This window comes from Rhamphochromis longiceps, linkage group LG23 (assembly GCF_057381845.1).
Source record: "Rhamphochromis longiceps isolate RC_006_pf linkage group LG23, R_longiceps_female_GT1.1, whole genome shotgun sequence".
Taxonomy (NCBI): Eukaryota; Metazoa; Chordata; class Actinopteri; order Cichliformes; family Cichlidae; genus Rhamphochromis; species Rhamphochromis longiceps.
In genome coordinates, this window is record NC_140578.1 from 44123125 (window position 1) to 44147583 (window position 24459).

At 45.1% G+C, this 24459-nt stretch overlaps 1 protein-coding gene and 2 long non-coding RNA genes across 3 annotated transcripts in view; all 3 read left to right on the forward strand.

Annotated features, from left to right (window-relative positions):
• LOC146642787 (NACHT, LRR and PYD domains-containing protein 3-like) overlaps positions 1-24459 on the forward strand; it is a 204838-nt gene that overhangs the window by 15381 nt on the left and 164998 nt on the right. The window contains exons 5-6 of the mRNA XM_085397193.1: positions 1690-1863; positions 7375-7551. Of these exons, the coding sequence (XP_085253319.1) occupies positions 1690-1863; positions 7375-7551 (351 nt within the window). The remainder of the gene's footprint in view (positions 1-1689; positions 1864-7374; positions 7552-24459) is intronic.
• LOC146642788 (uncharacterized) lies at positions 14396-16421 on the forward strand. Its single transcript, XR_014909698.1, has 3 exons — positions 14396-15936; positions 16010-16215; positions 16295-16421. It is a non-coding gene; the product is annotated as an uncharacterized LOC146642788 (long non-coding RNA).
• Positions 20967-21779, forward strand: LOC146642789 (uncharacterized). Its single transcript, XR_014909697.1, has 3 exons — positions 20967-21087; positions 21161-21366; positions 21446-21779. It is a non-coding gene; the product is annotated as an uncharacterized LOC146642789 (long non-coding RNA).

Here is a 24459-nt window from a genome sequence, read left to right on the forward strand (position 1 = left end):
ATGCACTGGCTTCAGCAGCGGAACACGTCTGGCACTGCGGGATTTGATTCCCTGCCGTTGTAGTGTGTTACTGATGGTGACCTTTGTTACTTTGGTCCCAGCTCTCTGCAGGTCATTCACCAGGTCCCCCCGTGTGGTTCTGGGATCTTTGCTCACCGTTCTCATGATCATTTTGACCCCACGGGATGAGATCTTGCGTGGAGCCCCAGATCGAGGGAGATTATCAGTGGTCTTGTATGTCTTCCATTTTCTGATGATTGCTCCCACAGTTGATTTTTTCCACACCAAGCTGCTTGCCTATTGTAGATTCACTCTTCCCAGTCTGGTGCAGGTCTACAATACTTTTCCTGGTGTCCTTCGAAAGCTCTTTGGTCTTGGCCATGGCAGAGTTTGGAGTCTGACTGTTTGAGGCTGTGGACAGGTGTCTTTTATACAGATGATGAGTTCAAACAGGTGCCATTCATACAGGTAACGAGTGGGGGACAGAAAAGCGTCTTACAGAAGACGTTACAGGTCTGTGAGAGCCAGAGATTTTCCTTGTTTGAGGTGACCAAATACTTATTTTCCACCCTGATTTACGAATAAATTCTTTACAAATCCTACCATGTGAATTCATGGATTTTTTTTCACATTCTGTCTCTCACAGTTGAAGTGTACCTCTGGTGCAGATTACTGACCTCTGTCATCATTTTAAGTGGGGGAACTTGCACAATCGGTGGCTGACTAAATACTTTTTTGCCCCACTGTATCATTGTGATGTTGTTTATTCTATTACTCTTGTTCTCTTCTGCTTGCTTTCTTTTTTCTTTCTCAGCAGGTGATCCAGATGATTGATATATGCATTTTTTTTTCTCTGCCCGTTCTGTTGGTTTTTGTCTTTTGCCCTTCTCCCCCGTCCCTCTTCTCAGCTGTTTCTCTTCCCCTCTTTCTTTCTCCCCTTCTTTCCCCCAGTCAAGTCTGTCCGGTATTCAGTAAGTGAAAATAAAATAAACAATAAAAGGTGAATCAAATGGACCATTACGGCAAGGCTGGGATGGTCAGTTTGGTAAAGTAAATCCGTTGGGCATCTTTCTTTGCCTTTAGACAACAATTCTGATGGCAAAAGAGCCAAACGGGACAGGCCCAAAAAAAAAAAAGAAAAAAAAAAAAAAAGAAAAAAAAGAAAAAAGAAATGAGACTTTCCTGTCAGAGGTCATTTTTTTAAAAATGAGGTGAATCAACCATGAAAACCATGAATCAACATGTGAACATGAGCTGATGCTGCTGAAGTGAAGTAAAGTTACAGAGGTTTGATTAGGTAATGAGTCCTAATGAGTCCAAGTCTTCTGCTGAATCAGCAGAAGACTTGGACTCATTTGATTCCAGCTTTGATATCATTGATTTCAATATGTCCATTTCTTTCACACTTCACCTTTAAAAGTGAAGCCATGTGGTTCCTGGAAGGAAAAACACGACTTTTTCAAGTCTTTGTCCTGTTTTTATGAGAAATGTACGACTTTAATGTGAAACATTCAGTTTTTCTCTTGTTGTGTTTGTTTGAAGCTGCTTCCTGTTGGCTTCAGCTGTTTGGAGTTTCCATTTTCTAAACTTCTACATTCTGAACCTTCTTCAGCTCTGAACAGATGATGAAACACTGAATGATTTCAAGCTCTTTGTCTAATAAACTTACATCTTTCATTCTTTATACAGATTGTGGAGCTGTGGTTTGTCAGAGATCAGCTGTGATTATCTGGCAGCAGCACTGAAGTCCAACCCCTCCCATCTGAGAGAGCTGGACCTGTGGGGAAACAACCTGCAGGATCCAGGAGTGAAGCATCTGTGTGGTTTCCTGGAGAGTCCAGGATGTAAACTTGAAACTCTGAGGTCAGTCAGCATGTTTTAGTTGTGCTGAGATGAATATGATGTGAAAGTTGTGCTGACACTAAACTGCAGACATCAGGCTGATATTATACTGATCCACACTGAGGATCTTCATGGTAAAGTCTGTTTTCTTCTTCTCTGGTTTAGTCCATTGACTGCAGCAGAACAATGTTCACATTTCAAACAGTGATACTCAACGTATGGCCCGCGGCCCACACGCGGCCTGCCCACCTTTCCTGATTCAGAGAGAGGGGACCCTGATTAACTGTGTAGCTTCTTCCTCACAGTTCTAAGTATCAGACTCAACAATGAATAATCCACAGCTGACTGTCTTTAGCAGGTCAAAGGTCACGGCACACAGCAGACAGTCAGAAATATTCTAACTCATTTATCAGTTGTGACACTGTGAGACTTGATCAGAGGTGTGATCATCACAGCAGAGGCCTTTGTGTCAAAGTCACTGAGGATCAAACAGAAACACATGAAGCAGATTTTCCTCTTCTGGCTTTTTATAGCAGATAACCTTCAAAATATTCTGCAGTCGATCAAAAACTGAAGCAAACCATGAAGCAACATGTGAACATGAGCTGATGCTGCTGAAGTGAAGCAAAGTTACAGAGGTTTGATTACAGACACAGCTGAGAGTTTGTAATCTGTCATCATTTTAAAAAGTTTCCATGGAACAGCAGAAATGAGGCTTTACTGTCAGAGGCCGACAGCACTGAACACAACAGCAGACTGGTGGCTAATAAACAGTGAATGATGCAGAAACAGATGTTTGAAGCTGTTCTTGGAGTACACTGAGAGAGAGAGAGCTGTGCAGGCAGGAACAGCCAAAGTCAGAGAGAATTCATGAGCATATTTATCAAACGTGAAGCAGAGTTTGGATCTTCTTTTGCTGCTGCTTCACTCAGTTTTGGTTGGAGACAGATGAAACCTGCAGCTTCAGGATCTGTGAGCTGTCCACTTTCAGCCCCGACGGCGTGTCCGTGTACGTGCCGTCGAGTGAACGATCCACGCTCTGTGTTTCCATCTTTGTGTGTTTAGCTGCTCTCATTTACTGTTTTAGCTGTTTGCTGCTTGTTGAAATAGTTTGTGAGCTTTAACCTGAGATTCTGGCAAAATACATTTATATTAAACATCGATTCAGGATTGAATGAATCAACATCGTTTTATTCAAATTAAAACCATTTAAATGGGAACATGAATTTTTTACAGCCGCCTCTAATGCTGGGTAATGTCAGCTGGTCCATGTGCAGCTGGCTGTGAGGCTCAGGGAGCGTCTACAAAGTGCAACACTGAAAGAACATCATCCATAAATATTGAGTAAGAACTGGACTCTCATACAGCGAGACTCAAATGCCTTTAAACATCAGCTTATCCTGCTGATCCAAGTCCAACACTGACTTTGTAAAAACATGTTTGTCAATCATTTTGTTTGGTTTCTGAGGAAAAAGATTCAATAAGTTGCTGCTAATACACAACATTTCATCATATTTCCTCATAACCCTCTTTTGTCTGACCATTTGATCCCATTTGAATTTGCAATAAAGGATCCACAGAGTTTGGTGACAATAATGACAGTAGATGTTTGTGTGAAAGTGCTGGAAGCAAATGAGTGTGTGATGTTCTTTCAGTGTTGCACTTTGTAGACGCTCCCTGAGCACTGGTCTCACAGCCAGCTGCACATAGAGACCAGTGTTGTTAGTCCAGGTCAGAAGATGACTTGTTGGAATGAAAATGAGCTTGTAGTTTGTCTGCTTTAATAATGTGACTGGAAAAAGGTGTTGGACTTCAAATATGTCCATTTCTTTCACACTTCACCTTTAAAAGTGAAGCCATGTGGTTCCTGGAAGGAAAAACACGACTTTTTCAAGTCTTTGTCCTGTTTTTATGAGAAATGTACGACTTTAATGTTCTTTTTTTTTAAACTCAATTTTTTTTATAATTTACAACATTGCAACTTGTGCTTGTCGATGTTCACAAGTAGGACAGTTACAGGAACTGCAATGCAGAAATGTAGATTAAAATAAGAACTGCAATTAGGAAGCACAAAACAAAACCCAAGCAAAACAAAACCCAAACAAGCAAACAAACAGACAACAACAAAAACAAAAAGAAAACAAAAACTTTATGTAATATTAAATAACATGTGACAAACTTAGCCGTAAATGGACAAAACGAAACAGACCTATGCTAAATTATTGAAACAGTAAAGCATGTATGGGTCGCCAACGCTCAGTAAACAATTCTCTCTGAATCCGCAGAGCAGATGTTATTTCCTCCATCTGGTAAATTTCTCTTGCTTTATCAATCCACATATTATATGAAGGTGGGTCAAGATTCAGCCATTTAATAGTGATACACTTTAGTGCTGCTGTAAGATTCTTAAGAGATACTTTTTATTGTTTACCCGCAAAACCCTTTGGTAAGACTCCTAAAATGGCTAACTGTTGGTCTTTTGTTAATGGTTGTTGGAAAACTGTACTGAGAACTTTAAATATGTCATTCCAAAGTGAGCAGATTTTTGGGCATGACCAGAATATATGTGAGTGGGTTCCTAAAGAAGTACCACAATTTCGCCAGCAGGTGTCAGGATTTGTAGGCTTCATTTTGGCAATTATCTCTGGGGTTCTAAAATATCTCATGACCACCTTCTATTTAAATTCTCTCCACAGCCCAGAATTAGTCACCAGATGGGCTTCACCGAACACCTCTTCCCAGGTGTCCTCTGAGATTTGAGTGCCAGTCTCAGCTTCCCACCTTGCCTTAATATCCAAAGTTGCATTTGTATTGAAACTCATAAATGCGTTATAAAAATGAGTGATTAATTTTGGGGAGGAATTACTTTGAAATGTTTTTAGAAATATTTCCTCAATGGGTGAGGGCTCCAAAACTTGCCTCCATTCTTTATGTTTTGTCAAAAAGCTTCTTAGCTGCAGAAATCTAAAAAAGTCAGAAGAAGGAAGCCGAAACTGGCCTCAACTGTTCAAATGAGCTCAGGTGCCCATTCCTCACAACATGACAAAGTTTATGAAGCCCGCTATGTGACCATGCTCTGAAGCCAGAGTCTTCCACAATAGGAGAAAAACCCTGCAGGGAGGAGAGCCTTGATAACATTGAAATTTCTTTTGGAAGACCAAATGATTGTTTGATTCTACGCCAAATCTTTAGTGTGACCCTCGTCCGTTCCCCCATATGCACATTTTTAATTGAAATGTTAGAACAAAGCAGGGATTCCAATGATCTTTCGCACATTGTCTTCTCAATGTTTAGCCACTGAGTTTCAGACAAATCCCGCACCCATACAGTCAGGGGTCTCATCTGAGCTGCCCAGAAATAATATTTCAGGTTTGTAACAGCCAATCCCCCCTGCAGGTTTGACAGTTTTAATGTTTGGAACTTGATCATCCCTCATGTGTATTTAGTCTCTGTGTTTCATGTCTCTGTGTCGCGTCATCTGTGTTCCCACCCTCCATATTTTCATGCCCAGTCTTTTGTATTCTTAGCCATAGCTTTCCATGTCTTCATGATTTATTATAGTATTAGTTCCCCAGTTTAGTTCTCTTCACTGTGATTCTGCCTTGTTTGATGTCTTCAGCCGAAATAAAGGCTCGCTTTTCGTTCAAAACTCAGTTCCATGTCTGCGCCAGTGTCTGCGCCTGAGTCCTCCACACACTCTCCATACGGTCAGCCACTGTGACCGTGACACTAAACTACATGCTGTGTGCAGCCACTCTCCTGAGCCTGTATTATATACACAGCGGTTACAATGACAAACTGAATACAATCTCATATCTACAAAACAGGCTGAGTCTAAGTTGCAGCTACGCTTATGGACATGGAGAAAAAACAGGCGAGTTATCAGCTCACCAGCTACGACTAAGAACAGCTAACCAACTATCCTTGAGATCTACAATGACCAGGGAATAAGGTCTACAGACAACCAAACTATCCTTGAGATCCACAATGATTTCAATAAGGTGTTTGATATTCCCTCCTTGGGAGAAGATGCGATCGCTAGTCTGGAGGAACCTGTCTCTAATGTTGGAATTGAAACGGCCGTACGGAGCATGCAGTCTGGAAAATCTGCTGCCCCGACGGGTATCCATCTGATTTTTTCATAAAGTTTTCTGACCGACTGAATTCACTGTTAAAATCAACTTTTGAAGAATCCTTCCTCTCACAGTCGTTGCCTCCAACAATGCATCAAGCAGTGATGTGTTTAATTGTAAAACAGGAAAAAGACCATTTAGATTGTCGTTCATGTCGTTTAATATCTTTGTTCAACACAGACACCAAGATCCTGGCTCAAGTGTTGGCCCGTCGCTTACACAAGTATTTGTCCTCCATTATTTCACCAGACCAGACGGGCTTTATTAGGCACTCTTTTTTGAACATTAGAGCTCTATTAAATATCATTTATACCCATGTTAAAGGTGATACATTGGAAACTGTCATTTGGCTTGACGCAGAAAAGGCGTTGGATCGGGTGAGATGGGATTTTTTTTTTATACGCTTAAAAAATGTGTCTTTAATTTTGTATCTTGGATAAAAGTATTGTATTGCTCCCCTCTAACAGCCGTCCAGACTAACAATAATCTGCCCCCCAGGACAGGGATGCCCTCTGTCTCCTTTTTGCCATTGAACCGCTAGCTGTTGCTCTGAGACAATGTGTTGGTGTTGAGGGAAAACATCGAGGGGGTATCGAACATGAAGTCTCTCTTTATGCCGACGACATGATTTTATTTATTTCCAACCCATCGAACAGCCTCCGCAAACTTTTGGATAGACTTACAATAATAATAATAATACATTTTATTTATAGGCGCCTTTAAGAGCCTCAAGGTCACCTTAATGCATACTTAAGGAATTTGGGACAATTTCTGGATATAAAGTGAATTTTGGGAAGAGCGAGGCAAAGTCTATCTGTACGACAACTGGGGAGTTTTGTGTATTTTAGCCCCTTTTAAACCCAGCTATAACAAGTTTAAGTACTCGGGCATCTGGGTGACAAGAAAACCACAAAGACTTGTATAAAACTATCTTCCTTTATTGTCGAAGCTTAAAGAGGATTTTGGAAAATGTGAGTTTTGCCTCTTTATATTTATGGTGGGAATGCAGAACAAGGAGCAAAGATGAATGTGATGCTGAATCAGCAGAAGACTTGGACTCATTTGATTCCAGCTTTGATATCATTGATTTCAATATGTCCATTTCTGTCACACTTCACCTTTAAAAGTGAAGCCATGTGGTTCCTGGAAGGAAAAACACGACTTTTTCAAGTCTTTGTCCTGTTTTTATGAGAAATGTACGACTTTAATGTGAAACATTCAGAGTTTTTTCTCTTGTTGTGTTTGTTTGAAGCTGCTTCCTGTTGGCTTCAGCTGTTTGGAGTTTCCATTTTCTAAACTTCTACATTCTGAACCTTCTTCAGCTCTGAACAGATGATGAAACACTGAATGATTTCAAGCACTTTGTCTAATAAACTTACATCTTTCATTCTTTATACAGATTGTGGAACTGTGATTTGTCAGAGATCAGCTGTGATTATCTGGCAGCAGCACTGAAGTCCAACCCCTCCCATCTGAGAGAGCTGGTGCTGAGCGACAACAACAACCTGCAGGATCCAGGAGTGAAGCATCTGTGTGGTTTCCTGGAGAGTCCAGGATGTAAACTTGAAACTCTGAGGTCAGTCAGCATGTTTTAGTTGTGCTGAGATGAATATGATGTGAAAGTTGTGCTGACACTAAACTGCAGACATCAGGCTGATATTATACTGATCCACACTGAGGATCTTCATGGTAAAGTCTGTTTTCTTCTTCTCTGGTTTAGTCCATTGACTGCAGCAGAACAATGTTCACATTTCAAACAGTGATACTCAACGTATGGCCCGCGGCCCACATGCGGCCTGCCCACCTTTCCTGATTCAGAGAGAGGGGACCCTGATTAACTGTGTAGCTTCTTCCTCACAGTTCTAAGTATCAGACACAACAATGAATAATCCACAGCTGACTGTCTTTAGCAGGTCAAAGGTCACGGCACACAGCAGACAGTCAGAAATATTCTAACTCTGATCATTTATCAGTTGTGACACTGTGAGACTTGATCAGAGGTGTGATCATCACAGCAGAGGCCTTTGTGTCAAAGTCACTGAGGATCAAACAGAAACACATGAAGCAGATTTTCCTCTTCTGGCTTTTTATAGCAGATAACCTTCAAAATATTCTGCAGTCGATCAAAAACTGAAGCAAACCATGAAGCAACATGTGAACATGAGCTGATGCTGCTGAAGTGAAGCAAAGTTACAGAGGTTTGATTACAGACACAGCTGAGAGTTTGTAATCTGTCATCATTTTAAAAAGTTTCCATGGAACAGCAGAAATGAGGCTTTACTGTCAGAGGCCGACAGCACTGAACACAACAGCAGACTGGTGGCTAATAAACAGTGAATGATGCAGAAACAGATGTTTGAAGCTGTTCTTGGAGTACACTGAGAGAGAGAGAGCTGTGCAGGCAGGAACAGCCAAAGTCAGAGAGAATTCATGAGCATATTGATCAAACGTGAAGCAGAGTTTGGATCTTCTTTTGCTGCTGCTTCACTCAGTTTTGGTTGGAGACAGATGAAACCTGCAGCTTCAGGATCTGTGAGCTGTCCATTTTCAGCCCCGACGGCGTGTCCGTGTACGTGCCGTCGAGTGAACGATCCACGCTCTGTGTTTCCATCTTTGTGTGTTTAGCTGCTCTCATTTACTGTTTTATCTGTTTGCTGCTTGTTGAAATAGTTTGTGAGCTTTAACCTGAGATTCTGGCAAAATACATTTATATTAAACATCGATTCAGGATTGAATGAATCAACATCGTTTTATTCAAATTAAAACCATTTAAATGGGAACATGAATTTTTTACAGCCGCCTCTAATGCTGGGTAATGTCAGCTGGTCCATGTGCAGCTGGCTGTGAGGCTCAGGGAGCGTCTACAAAGTGCAACACTGAAAGAACATCATCCATAAATATTGAGTAAGAACTGGACTCTCATACAGCGAGACTCAAATGCCTTTAAACATCAGCTTATCCTGCTGATCCAAGTCCAACACTGAGTTTGTAAAAACATGTTTGTCAATCATTTTGTTTGGTTTCTGAGGAAAATGATTCAATAACTTGCTGCTAATACACAACATTTCATCATATTTCCTCATAACCCTCTTTTGTCTGACCATTTGATCCCATTTGAATTTGCAATAAAGGATCCACAGAGTTTGGTGACAATAATGACAGTAGATGTTTGTGTGAAAGTGCTGGAAGCAAATGAGTGTGTGATGTTCTTTCAGTGTTGCACTTTGTAGACGCTCCCTGAGCACTGGTCTCACAGCCAGCTGCACATAGAGACCAGTGTTGTTAGTCCAGGTCAGAAGATGACTTGTTGGAATGAAAATGAGCTTGTAGTTTGTCTGCTTTAATAATGTGACTGGAAAAAGGTGTTGGACTTCAAATATGTCCATTTCTGTCACACTTCACCTTTAAAAGTGAAGCCATGTGGTTCCTGGAAGGAAAAACACGACTTTTTCAAGTCTTTGTCCTGTTTTTATGAGAAATGTACGACTTTAATGTGAAACATTCAGAGTTTTTTCTCTTGTTGTGTTTGTTTGAAGCTGCTTCCTGTTGGCTTCAGCTGTTTGGAGCTTCCATTTTCTAAACTTCTACATTCTGAACCTTCTTCAGCTCTGAACAGATGATGAAACACTGAATGATTTCAAGCACTTTGTCTAATAAACTTACATCTTTCATTCTTTATACAGATTGGTGGGCTGTGGTTTGTCAGAGATCAGCTGTGATTATCTGGCAGCAGCACTGAAGTCCAACCCCTCCCATCTGAGACAGCTGGTCCTGAGCTTCAACAACAAGCTGCAGGATCCAGGAGTGAAGCATCTGTGTGGTTTCCTGGAGAGTCCAGGATGTAAACTTGAAACTCTGGGGTCAGTCAGCATGTTTTAGTTGTGCTGAGATGAATATGATGTGAAAGTTGTGCTGACACTAAACTGCAGACATCAGGCTGATATTATACTGATCCACACTGAGGATCTTCATGGTAAAGTCTGTTTTCTTCTTCTCTGGTTTAGTCCATTGACTGCAGCAGAACAATGTTCACATTTCAAACCTTCAAAGAAGAAGAAAAATCCTCCACTGGAAAATTCACTGTGAAACTCTCAAACTCTTCATTGCACCTTAAAGTCTGTCTGACACTGAAATCCAAAGCAAAATGTGCGTTTGCTTTACAGACGGCAGTCCAACACAAACATACACACATCATCCAAAACACAGTCCAACATCCAAATCTCCTCCACTGCCAGCATGAATGATGGGAAAGAGAAGCAGGAACACTCTGACATTCAGGGTTAGAATGAGTTTCATCAAGCAGACTGTGAAGATCAAAGCTGCATTAGAAAGCTTACATGAATGAATGAGTGGACAGAAGTGGACAGAGATCATCTGAAGCACTTCAAAGGCTTTAAATCAGCACATTTCTCTTTATTCTTTATCAACTCTGTTAGTTTCTCTCAGTTTTCTGTGGAATGAAGCTAACAGCAGGCTAATAAGATGCTGACCAATAGGTTTCTATTAAAGGTTGTAATTTGTATATGAAAAAGTGCTTTGGCTCAGCAGGGATCAGCTTACAGGTAGAATACAGCTGCTGGATGGGATTAGCATGTCATAGCTATCTACCAAACTGCTAACTGGGGGATTTCAGGCCATCTATGGATCATTTTTGCTAACTGTTTATTCAGCTTATGCTCACAGGGCTGCAGCCTGTGCCCTAGCTGTCATAGGGCAAGAGGCGTGGTCCACCTGCACAGGTGAGCAGTCCATCACAGGGCCAACAGAGAGCGACAGAGAAGCACTCCCTCACATCCACACCTACAGCCAATTTAGAAGCACCAATGAACCTAAGCAGCATTTCATTGGACTGTGGGAGAACATCCAACCTCCACAGAAAGGCCCAGCTGACCAACAAGCTTCAACCTACAACCTTCTTGCTCTAAGGCACTAGTGCTAACCACTTTTGCCCATTTCAGCCCAAATCCTGCATCTTCCTGTTTCTGACTCCAGGCCAGCTCCACTAACACTTTCTCATCAGACACTGCCACCTAGTGGAGGAAGTCTTAGTTCCATTTGAAGCTTCAGATTACAGTTAGTTCCTTTACAAAGAGGTGGAGGTGGTGGGGCCACAGCACCATCATCACTGAGTGCCATAGGACACTTAACCTTTGTTTCCATATGCTGGGAACTTCCTGTTGTTCCAAGGAGGACTGGAAAATGTGTGAAAATCTCCCAGTCAGTTCCTCACAGCACACTTCAATCATTTCCCTCCCACAGCATCAGGACCAGGGCTTTTTCTCTCTTTGGTCCCACTAAGAGATTTCCACACAAACAGCTCATCAGTGGGACTCTCAGAGCTACCAGCCCTTTGCTACAATCACAAAGCTCTTCATTGAAATCAATGATATCAAAGCTGGAATCAAATGAGTCCAAGTCTTCTGCTGATTCAGCATCACATTCATCTTTGCTCCTTGTTCTGCATCCCCACCATGGACTTCATTCCTTTCCAAGCCAGCCTTGAGTGTCCTTTATTCAGCTCATCCTCTGCTTTACTTTTACACCTGATTTTAGCTGCTTTATCTCTCTTTCAACAGGTTTCTGTGCCTCAATCTTTTTCTTCTCTCCCTCATAACAAGACAGCTTGTTCTGCCTGAGAACATGTTGGAGTGATTTACTAATCCAGGGCTGCTTATTGGGGAAAATACTTCCTGTTTCCAAAGTAATCCCCATTTTTCCCAGAAAGAAATGTCAGTAGAAATCGATGATCTAAGTGAGAACATGAGCCTTTCAAAAGTCCCAGTGGGTGCAGTCAAAGCAGTCCCTCAGTCCCAGTATAGAGTCTTTGGTCCAGACTGGAACAGCTGTGTGCCCAGTTTGAGCTCTCTTCAGTGCTGTGACCTGACAGACCCAGAGGGGCCATCACATCACATTTAGAAGCTCCCCTGATGGAGCCACAACACATGTCCAATACTTAGTCTGTCTTGTTGGACCAACTGGAAGAAATGATTCAAGGACTTAGTCACAGAACAGAGATTCAAATCTCCAAAATCCAACTGGCTGCATCAGGACATATAGTCTGAAACTCTGCACAGTTTCCTGTTTGAAGCTGCTTCCTGTTGGCTTCAGCTGTTTGGAGTTTCCATTTTCTAAACTTCTACATTCTGAACCTTCTTCAGCTCTGAACAGATGATGAAACACTGAATGATTTCAAGCACTTTGTCTAATAAACTTACATCTTTCATTCTTTATACAGATTGAGGGACTGTGGTTTGTCAAAGATCAGCTGTGATTATCTGGCAGCAGCACTGAAGTCCAACCCCTCCCATCTGAGAGTGCTGGACCTGTGGGGAAACAACCTGAAGGATCCAGATGTGAAGCAGCTGTCTGATCTTCAGCAGAGTCCAGACTACAGACTGGAGACTCTGGGGTCAGTAGAGTGATGGAGTGAGTGGGTGGTGCTGTCAGCAGTATTGTACTAAACACAGTCAGTATGAAACAAAGATCCAGTGTTTCCTGTAAAGCTGCAGCTTCTCAGTGAAGCTGTGAGAGGAGAACGGTGACAGGCTTCAGGATTGGACACAAACACTTCCTGTTTCTCACCTTTATGGTCACCATAGTAACGGCTGACACGCTCTGATCAAACACTGTCAACAGCCAATCAGCTCTCTGAACAAAGCAGCACGCAGACCAATGACTGCATTGATTTCCAAGTTTAAAGCACTGAAGAACACAGTCTGTAGGTGAGGAAGAATTTAGTGAGAGCAGATGTTTGGATGGAATTCCTCCAGTTAACAGCTGGAACCGTCCATCTGGATTGTTGGGCTTGTTGTTGGGGTTCCTACAGAGCTCAGAGTGGACACACCAAGGTTCTTCTAATGAATGAAAGTCCAAACTCAAACTAGGAGGGAAAAACATTTTCAGCAACTTCAATAAAAATCCAAAGATTAGAAAAAGTGAAGCAACAATGAGTCCTAGTACAGTCCCAGCACTGACGTCCCTGCTGCTCTTTATACTGGATGTGCTGCATCACTGACTGACAGCTGATGAAGAGTCTCTGGAAACACTCGTTTATCTCCTCTGCCCTTCCTCCTTCTCTCTGCAGGTGGAGGTGATGATGGTAAACAGGACGGTGTGTGTGCTGAGAGAGGAGCAGCTGTGTCCTGATGATCCAGAGAGGTTGAAGCAGCAGCAGCTTGTGTGTAGAGACGCTCTGACTGGGCCATGTTACTGGGAGGTGGAGAGGAGAGCTTCATCCAGCAGTGACTGACAGAGGAATGAAGTGCAGATGACTGTCAGTGCTGCAGAGTGAACTGCTCTGAGAACAGCTCCACTGTCAGACACAATGTAGAGTCCAGCATCAGCCCTGTGTGTCCCTCTGGATCTGACAGAGGATCATCAGTGTATCTGGACTGCTCTGCTGCTGCTCTGTCCTTCTACAGTCTCTGCACAGTCTCTGTCTCACTCTGGAAAGATTTTACAACTTGTTGTAATTACAGAACGTTAATATAATATTCAAACATGTGATCTTCTCTTTATTTCTGAATCTTTACCAAATAAAGAAAAACCAAACTAACAAACAGAAGCTGTCGTGTCCTTTTTCACCACATCTGTGAATCTTTTCTGTGTTTTTCCTCTTTTCCTCCTTCCTGCAGCTCCATCTTCATCATTCTGTGTCCAGTATATGTGAACACGTCCAAAGCATCTGAGCCTCATGTTACCCGTTTGTGTGAGTTACGCCTGTCGTTGTGTTGTGGTGTATAAATAAGGGGCAGGAGACAGCGCTGGATCTCTGAGTTCTTTACTCTCAATTTCTGCAACATCTGCAATATCTAGAAATGCAAACCTGTGAGCTGTGTGTGTTGTGCGTCTGCTCGGCCACCTCTCCTCCGGCCGTGCTGGAAGCAGCTGTGCGTTTGACAGTTTTATCGACTCGACAATAATCGAACAAATTAAATGTTCAAAAATATCAACTTAAGCACTTCAAAGTCAACAAAAAGCTTAAAACAATGAAATAATATTTCACTGACAAAACAACAGCTCATAAGAACGATACACAAAATAATACAGAAACAAACAAATAAAAGTTATTAACCAGGATCCATGTTTTTGTCACAAACACTGAATCAGCTGATTCACTCTTTATGTTTCTGAGTTTGTTTTGTGATTATAGTTCTGGTTTCTGTTTCTGTGTCTTCACTGTGTCCCACGTCTCCTTACTTTGGACTCTGTGTTATATTTCCTGTTTTACTTTGACAGTCCTGTGTTACTGTTTCCTGTCTCGTGTGTGTAATTGGTCCCAGCTGTGTTTCCCTCCTCTCCCGTTCCCTGATTACTAAACTGCGTCCACGCCGCCGGCGCTCCTCTCCACAGCTGGATTCCAGGATTTCAGAGCATCCAGCTGTGGTGAGTGATGGAGACACTTTCTCTGCTCCCTCAGTAATCAGGACAGTTTATTGAACATCAGAGGACATAAAGGACTGTTTTTCACCTGCCCGTTCTGAACCTGGACATTAAAGACTGCTGGCTTCAAGGACATTAATCCCAGTGTCAGCCAGCCAATAACAGCCTGTGTTTTTCAGCTCTTTAGGAGTCAGAAATGAGAAAGACACAGACTGCTAACCTCTCCCTGCAGGAAATAAGCTCCGCCTCTTCCTTTCAACAAATTCCTTTAAGCTTCAGTATTAGACTGTGTAGGCTCAACAATAACAGTGCAGCCTGCTGATAGAGGTGAAGAGGGAGGTAATTTACCCCACACAAGGTGTTCCTGAAAGGGTTCCAGCGTAACACGCTGTCTCAACTTCACTGTGCCAATCTTATCAGGCACCGCCCCTCCTCGCCAACGCTCAACATTGGAAAGCATGGATAAAAACTGTCTACAGTCATCATTGGTGACATCACCTGAGATAGATACAAGCCTCCAATACTCATCCGTATTCTTCATTACATGAATCAACGACTTAATAGCGTTACTGCCAATAATCATGTCGTCACTTTGGCCTGGAATAACCAGCATGGGGATGAGCAGCTTGAAACCATAAAGAGTCACTTCCAAATCACAAACTGCTTTAGGTTGGAACTGGTGACCCCCAGCACCAACAACAACAATGTCATTAGCTGGTTCGAGCTTCAGATCAGGGCAGGACTGTAAAAGCCGCGTAGCAGTAGCCTCACTAATAGAGCACGACATAGAGCCACTGTCGATCATGGCTCTCAGTGAAACTCCGCCCACAGTCCCCACAGTCGTATAAAACAAATTGTCAGATTTCTTAATTCTTTGCGTCATTTGGAAGACAACTGTCGTACCAGGTGGCGAAGTGGAGCACAGAGATTCATACATGGATCCCAGGTCATCGCTGTCGCAAGTGGGAGAGTCACTCAGATGATCCACACTTTCCTCCCTCAAATGTGGATCAACTAGTTTTCCGACCGTCGAGGGGCAGAAGACGACGAGGATCCAGGACAGGCACGCCTGGTGTGGTCATTTGAGTGGCACAGAAAACAGAGTTTGTGATCTCGGCAGTGCATGAAAGCTGTGTGAGACATATCATGACAGACGGAGCAGGGCTTATCATGTAGGCCCTCAATCCTGGAACGTCTGGAGTTAGGCCGCGTGGTCAAACCAGGCTGAAAGGATCTTTGCAGCAGAACCTTCTCAAGCATGCCTATGAGCCGCTCCAAAGTAGCTGAATCTGTCGACTGTGGCTGAATGTGCTTCTCTGTTGGCTGGACAGGCAACGCTGTTGATATCTGCTGCGCATTCACTGCAACTCTCTCGGCTGTCGTGCTGCTTGAGTTCAACTGTCATGGTCTACGGTGGGTGGCTGGAGTTTCCATTAGGCTCCTGAACTGACCTGGGATCCGCCCCTGGGCAGGGCCAACTCCAGCTCCTGCACACCTGGAGCCTATTGCAGGCTATCAAGCCAGAGGGATTTAAACCACACATCGATGTTCACTCACTGCCAGTTCGTCATCAACCCATGTTGGTAACAGGTCTTGTGTTTCAAATTCTCGCTGTGATTTATCTTACTAACAAAGACTCTTTTGTACTACAGTTGCTGTACCCACCCTGGCTCACTCCACCTCCGGACTCGGGATACCTAGTGATCATTTTGGAAATCCCTCTGTGCCTCACCTGCCTGCCCTCCTGCCATCACACTCCATCTGGAGCCCCGGATCTCAGGTCAGCCTTTCCACGCCACTCAGCCTCCCCTGGATCTTCATCATCCCCCTCTCAAACACTCCAGGTCCCTAACTGCAAGTAAGAATTGCTGCTCTTATACTGGCCACTTCTGAGCTGCCTTCACTACCTGCCTAACTCCTATATCCTCTCCCCTCAGTGTGACTGTTCCCCACTCAGCTCCGTTCCACTTCTCAGGCCTCGTTCCCTCGCCCTAGCCACGTTCCCCTGGGCACGCCACACCAAGGCTCCACGTCTCGTCATTTTCTGTCTTTGCCACGTTTCCCTTTTTTCCCCCCTTGCACTTAACCGTAATAAACTGTTAAATCATCTACTGTCTCCGCTCTGGGTTTCTGCACCTGAGTCCTATTCAGTACCGGCCATCCGTCGCCGTGACAGTACGAACTGGCCAACAAATGGACTCAGCAGACCCAGTACGTGCAGCAGTCTCCAAGCAGGGAGCCATTTTAGGGGCTCATGAGCAAGCGTTGCAGGTTCTCGACACCCGGTGTCAAGCCATAGGCGAGACCCAGGCTAGGATCTTAGCTTCCCTGCAGGAGATTCAGTCGGCTCTTTCCCCTCCTCCAGGCCCATCCTCCGCGTCCCCTGCGCCCGTGGCAGAACCTCCCCAGTCTTCCCCAGCTCCGACCCCTTCGGGCTCCGTGTTTCGCGATGCTGCATTCCCAGAACCCGAGCCGTACTCTGGGGAGCGGGGCCGCTGTACGGCCTTTCTACTGAAATGTTCTCTCGCGTTCACGCATTCACCCCGTTCATTTACTAGCGAATCAGCTCGGGTAGCATATCTGGTGGCTAAGCTACAGGGCAAGGCGCTGTTATGGGCCGAGGCGTACCTGTCGGCTCACCCGCTCCCAACCTGCTCGTTTGATGATTTTCTGTGCGAGTTTAAAAAGACCTTTACTCACCCAGTATCGGAGGGTAGTTCTGATGAAAGGTTGCTCGGGTTGCAACAGGGGAGCCGGAGTGTCGCTGAGTTCATTATCGACTTCCGTACCGCAGCCGCCGAGGCCAATTGGCCCGATCATGCCCTTCGGGGAGTGTTCCGTCGCGCCTTAAACGACGAGCTCAAAGACCAGCTCGCTTCCCGCGATGAGCCCGAATCCTTTGAAGACTTGGTCTCCCTTTCCCTTCGGATAGATAATCGCCTGAGAGAAAGGGAGGCAGAAAAGAACCAGAAACATCGTAAACCTGCGCCTCGTACGTTTTCACTTCCTCCACCGTCACGTCCGGTGTCAACATCCGCTCCCGTTTCCGTGGAAACGGACGCCGCTCCGGAGCCTATGCTAATCGGCCGCTCTCGTCTCACACCAGAGGAGCGAGAACGACGGCTTCGGTCGGGCGCGTGTTTTTACTGTGGCTCAGTGGAGCATAGGTTAGCGCAGTGTTCGGTTCGGCCAAAAGGCTCCGCCCGCCGGTAATTTCGGGGATACAGGTGGACGGATCCTCTTTCAGTTCCAAACCCCGGTTAATTCTACCAGTCACCCTGTGTCTAAATAAGGTTTCTCACCCCCTCCATGCTCTCGTTGATTCCGGAGCAGAGCAAAATTTAATAGATTTAGCTCTCGCTAGACGCCTTCATTTGCCACTCAAGACTCTCGATCCTCCCATCCCTGTTACCGCATTAAACGAGCAAATATTCTCTCAGATAACCCATCAGGCTGGCCCCGTAACCCTCGTCACCTCTGGAAACCACCATGAAGCCATTACCTTATTCACCTTCTCTTCTCCTGATTCACCACTCATCCTAGGCTACCCCTGGCTACAGAAACACAACCCTCATATAGACTGGTCTGGAAGTAAAATCGCTAGTTGGAGCCCTTTTTGTCTAGCCCACTGCCTCAAGTCTGCCCTACCGCCGGGTGCCCCTGACACTAACACCTCGGGCGTTGATCCGGTTGACCTCACACTCGTCCCACCTGAGTACCATGACCTCCAGGAAGTTTTCAGTAAAGACAAAGCGTCGTCCTTACCACCCCACAGGCCTTATGACTGCGCTATCGACCTTCTACCTGGTGCTCCGCTTCCCTCTAGCCGGCTATTCAACATCTCCAGACCAGAAAGAGAGTCCATGGAAAAGTACATCCACGAGTCATTAGCTGCAGGTATCATCCGCCCATCCTCCTCTCCAGTGGCCGCCGGCTTCTTTTTTGTGGAAAAGAAGGATAAATCACTCCGTCCATGCATAGACTACAGAGGGTTAAACGACATCACCATTAAAAACAAATATCCTTTACCCCTTATCAGCTCAGCCTTCGAACCCCTCCATGAAGTCACCGTATTCACCAAACTGGATCTCCGCAATGCCTACCACCTTGTCCGCATCAGGGAGGGGGACGAATGGAAAACGGCTTTTAATACGCCCCTAGGTCATTTTGAGTATTTGGTCATGCCGTTTGGGTTAACCAATGCCCCCGCTGTCTTTCAGAACCTGGTCAACGACGTGCTCCGTGATTTCCTGAACCAGTTTGTCTTTGTTTATCTTGATGACATACTCATTTTCTCCAAGACCCCCCAGGAACACCATGTCCACGTCCGAGCAGTCCTCCAACGCCTCCTGGAAAACCGACTTTACGTCAAAGCCGAGAAATGTGAGTTTCATGCACAATCTGTCACTTTTCTTGGCTATATACTCGCAGGAGGGCAGGTGAAGACTGATCCAGCCAAGATCCGCACGATCCTGGAGTGGCCCACGCCCACGTCACGCAAGCACCTACAACGTTTCCTCGGCTTTGCCAATTTCTACCGGAGGTTTATTCGCAACTACAGCCAGGTAGCCACTCCTCTCACTACACTCACATCCACCAAAAGACAGTTCATCTGGACACCTGAAGCTGAGGTAGCATTCAGTAGGCTCAAGCGCCTATTTACTTCAGCTCCAGTATTGTGTCACCCAGATCACTCCAAGCCATTTGTTCTAGAGGTAGACGCGTCCGACGTCGGCGTCGGAGCAGTCCTTTCACAGCATTCAGGTTCCAAGGCCAAGTTACACCCATGTGCCTTTTTTTCACGTCGACTCTCGTCAGCTGAACGCAACTATGATGTAGGAGACAGAGAGTTGCTGGCTATTAAGTTAGCCCTGGAAGAGTGGCGTCACCTATTGGAAGGAGCTGAACACCCATTCACCATCTTCACAGATCATAAAAACCTTACTTACCTCAAAACAGCTAAGCGTCTAAACGCCCGCCAGGCCCGTTGGTCTCTGTTCTTTGATCGCTTCAAGTTTGCCATCTCTTTCCGTCCAGGTTCCAAGAACGCCAAGGCTGATGCCCTGTCTCGTCTTTACGACCCAGACGCTGAACCCACCGAACCAGCTCCTGTGCTTCCTGCCTCCTGCCGCGTAGCGTTTTTATCCTGGGACATAGAGGAATCCATCCAGCGTGCTTTACTGGATGAACCAGACCCTGGCACAGGTCCTCCGGGCCGCCGCTTCATTCCCACAGCAACCCGTTCGGCTGTAATTAAGTGGGCTCATACCTCCCGGTTTTCCTGCCATCCTGGAATCGGCCGCACCATCGCACTACTACGTCGTCACTTCTGGTGGGCAACTCTGGAACATGATGTGCGGGACTACGTCTCTGCCTGTGACGTGTGCGCCAGGAACAAGACCCGAAATCAGCGACCATCCGGTCTTCTACAACCTCTAGCCGTACCTTCTCGTCCTTGGTCCCACATTTCCCTGGACTTTGTCACTGGACTGCCTAGGTCAGCAGGTAAAACAGTGATACTCTCTGTGATCGACAGGTTTTCAAAAGCAGCTCACTTCGTTGCCCTGGAGAAACTACCCACTGCCACGGAAACTGCAAGACTGATGGTTGACCACGTCTTCAAACTCCACGGGATTCCTGCCGAGGTCACTTCTGACAGGGGACCTCAGTTTATATCCCAGGTTTGGAAATCTTTCTGCTCTGCCCTGGGTGCTCGAGCCAACCTCAGTTCTGGTTACCACCCTCAAACCAACGGGCAGACTGAGAGGCTCAACCAAGAGCTGGAGTCCATGCTCCGCTGCATGGTTTCCCATAACCCGGCTACCTGGTCAGCACATCTCCCATGGGTGGAGTATGCGCACAATTCTCATGTTTCCGCATCCACTGGTCTCTCTCCATTTGAAGCGTCCCTGGGCTATCAGCCTCCCCTCTTCCCTGAGGACGAGGCTGATTTGGCTGTGCCTTCCGTCCAGCACCATCTCCAGCGCTGCCGCCGCGTCTGGACTCGGACCCAGGAGGCACTGAAGAAAGCTGCTGCCCGCCACTGCCGCTATGCAGATCGTCTACGGTCGCCAGCTCCTCGGTACGCTCCAGGACAGAAGGTGTGGCTGTCGGCTAAGGATGTTCCCCTTAAAGTTTCCTCCCGCAAGCTGGCTCCTCGGTTTATTGGGCCGTATGTCATCCACTCGGTCATCTCGCCCTCTGCTGTGAAGCTCGAGCTTCCTCCCAGTCTGCGGATTCACCCGGTTTTTCATGTTTCCCAAGTCAGGCCTGTGCTGTCCAGTGTGCTGTGCCCGCCTTCCGACCCCCCTCCGCCCGCCCGGCTCATCGATGGTCATCCGGCCTATACGGTTCAGCGGATCGTTGACGTCCGTCGCCGTGGTCGGGGTCGCCAGTTTTTGGTGGACTGGGAGGGGTATGGGCCTGAGGAACGTGCCTGGGTTCCTCGCTCGTTTATCCTTGATCCTGCTCTTGTCTCTGATTTTTTCAGGTCACGTCGCGGGCTGGGGACCGGTCGGCCGCCGGGTGGCGTCCCTTGAGGGGGGGGTACTGTCATGGTCTACGGTGGGTGGCTGGAGTTTCCATTAGGCTCCTGAACTGACCTGGGATCCGCCCCTGGGCAGGGCCAACTCCAGCTCCTGCACACCTGGAGCCTATTGCAGGCTATCAAGCCAGAGGGATTTAAACCACACATCGATGTTCACTCACTGCCAGTTCGTCATCAACCCATGTTGGTAACAGGTCTTGTGTTTCAAATTCTCGCTGTGATTTATCTTACTAACAAAGACTCTTTTGTACTACAGTTGCTGTACCCACCCTGGCTCACTCCACCTCCGGACTCGGGATACCTAGTGATCATTTTGGAAATCCCTCTGTGCCTCACCTGCCTGCCCTCCTGCCATCACACTCCATCTGGAGCCCCGGATCTCAGGTCAGCCTTTCCACGCCACTCAGCCTCCCCTGGATCTTCATCATCCCCCTCTCAAACACTCCAGGTCCCTAACTGCAAGTAAGAATTGCTGCTCTTATACTGGCCACTTCTGAGCTGCCTTCACTACCTGCCTAACTCCTATATCCTCTCCCCTCAGTGTGACTGTTCCCCACTCAGCTCCGTTCCACTTCTCAGGCCTCGTTCCCTCGCCCTAGCCACGTTCCCCTGGGCACGCCACACCAAGGCTCCACGTCTCGTCATTTTCTGTCTTTGCCACGTTTCCCTTTTTTTCCCCCTTGCACTTAACCGTAATAAACTGTTAAATCATCTACTGTCTCCGCTCTGGGTTTCTGCACCTGAGTCCTATTCAGTACCGGCCATCCGTCGCCGTGACATCAACGTTCCTCCAGAGTGGGACTCACACAGGATTTCCTGGACCTCATTGGCTGTCCATTTATCAATTGTCTTTGATCTAAAGATCATGGCAAGCTCAGGGGAGGGACAGTTTTTGATGAACATTCGGGTGACCTCAGTGCTGGGGCTACCCAATGCTTGTCCTCGTTCCTTCAGGCGCTCAACAGCAAGATCAACAGCACGGTGCAGCCTAAGCCAGTAATCGAATGCACTTTCGCCTTTCTCTGGGAGAGTGGTGTAGAAGTCTGCCAGTGGAAGAGGTGAGCACTGAGCAGAGTCAAAGTGTCTCCTCAGGATTCCAAAAATAGCCTCAGGATCACGTGTGACATCTACGACACTGTTTCTAATGCCAACCTGGACCACATCCTTAGCCTTGCCTCTCAAATGAACAAGAATCTCCTCAGCCTGTTCTTCAGGTCTCAGACTCCCCAGCTTTATAAAGGCTCTCATCAGATCCTCCCACTCTCTCACAGAAATGAGATCAGAACCATCCCCTCTGAAGCATGGTGGGTCCTTAAGCTTCCTGTGGGACACAAACTGCACCGGCGCAGCATCAACAGCAGATGTAGATGACACAGCATGGAAAGGTGTGGCCGTGGGTGCAGGTAAGGGGGTACTAGCAGACGGGCTGAGCTGGGTTAAGATACTCTGCGCTACTCTCTGACCAACCAGTTGGATCACATCCCCCATCTGACTCACAATCTCCGTGGCAATAGTATCTGGGTTAGGAGAAGGTGAACTGTTGTTCTGAGACGTGTGTGACACAGGGCTAGGGGGGGGGACAACAACCCCTTCACTGGACTGGGGCCCTGGGATCCCCTGACTATCCCCCCTAACAAAACCACGCCCACTAACAGGAGTGTCATAACGCAAACGCAAAGGGGAACATAACAACCCCCTACCCCTACCAACAACATTAGGAGTACTCGATCCCTCCTCTGTGATGTCCATCACAACAACTAGAATAGAACAAAAATGCTATATATGCTCCTTTTTTTTTTTTTTTTTTTAAATGTGTCAGAAAGAACAACAATGAATCAAACGTGCAGCGCTGAAACTGGCCCACGTTGCTGAGAGGAGTCCACCGTCCAAACACTCGATTGACGGCTCACGGCACCAATGTAACCCCTGGTCAGCTTCTCTTTCCAGCGCTGTGTGAATAAAACTCTCTGGACTCGAAGTGGGTAGAGCTCAGGCGTGATTTATTCCCCAATGAAATAATTAACATTGTGAAGACATTTAAAAATAAAAAGTCCACTGACTGTTTTGGTATTGACATGATATTAGTTAAAAGTATTATAGAATATATAGTGCAACCTTTCGCATACATTTGTAATCTGTCCTTTCAAACTGGTGTGTTTCCCTCACAAATGAAAATAGCAAAAGTTATTCCAATCCATAAAAACGGAGAGAGATGTCAGTTTACCAATTACAGGCCAATATCACTACTCCCACAGTTCTCAAAAATTTTAGAAAAGTTATTTGTTAATAGACTTGATAAATATATTGAGAAGCATAATCTCCTAAGTGATAACTAATATGGCTTTAGAGTGAAAAGGTCCACTTCGATGGCAGTGATGGAACTTGTTGAAGGGATATCTAATGCTATAGATAATAAGGAATATATTGTTGGTGTTTTTATAGACTTAAAAAAGGCGTTTGATACAATTGATCATTCTATATTAATGAATAAACTAGAGAGATATGGCATAAGAGGGATAGCATACAAGTGGATGAAAAGTTACCTGGATGAAAGATATCAATATGTCGAATTCAATAATGTAAAATCTAAGCAGTTGAAGGTAACTTGTGGTGTTCCTCAGGGCTCTGTGCTGGGCCCTAAATTATTTATATTATATATAAATGACATATGTAGTGTTTCCAAACTGTTAAAATGTGTATTGTTTGCTGATGATACCACTCTGTACTGCTCAGGTAAAAACCTAGAACAGCTTCTGACTACAGCGGAAAAGGAGTTAAATATATTAAAAAACTGGTTTGATGTAAATAAGTTATCGTTAAATATAAAGAAAACAAAATTGATTATTTTTGGCACTAGACAAATGAAAAATGTATCTAAAATCAGGGTTAATGGAATTGAAATTGAAAGAGTGAACGAAAATAAATTTCTTGGAGTGATGATTGATGATAAGCTGAGTTGGAAGTCTCATATAAACCACGTGAAAACAAAAATGTCAAAAACCATTGCTATTCTCTATAAAACAAAGCATGTCCTGAACAAAAAATCATTATACACACACACTTTATTGTACTCTGTTGCTTCCATATATGACTTACTGTCTGGAGATATGGGGTAATGCATATAAAACAAACACTCTTCATATTTTCAAGTTACAAAAAAGAGCTATAAGAATTATAAACCAATTAAACTATATAGAACCAACTAACATTTTGTTTGTTAATCTGAATACCCTGCAATTTTATGATTTAGTTGAATATAAAATGGCACAGATAATGTATAAAGCACAAAATAACTTGCTTTGCCCCAGTACTCAGAAGCTGTTCAAAGTCAGAGAGAGTCAATATGACTTAAGGGGAACAGATTTCTAATAAGGACAAACATAAAGCAGAGATGTGTTTCTGTTAGAGGAGTTAACCTGTGGAATAGTTCTGACAGTGATTTAAAAAGGTGTAATTCATTTTCCTTGTTTAAAAATATGTTTAAAAATAGAGTATTAGAAAAATATATATATTGATGTCGTTACTTATCTAAGGTGGAAAGTTGTTTTTGTTTGT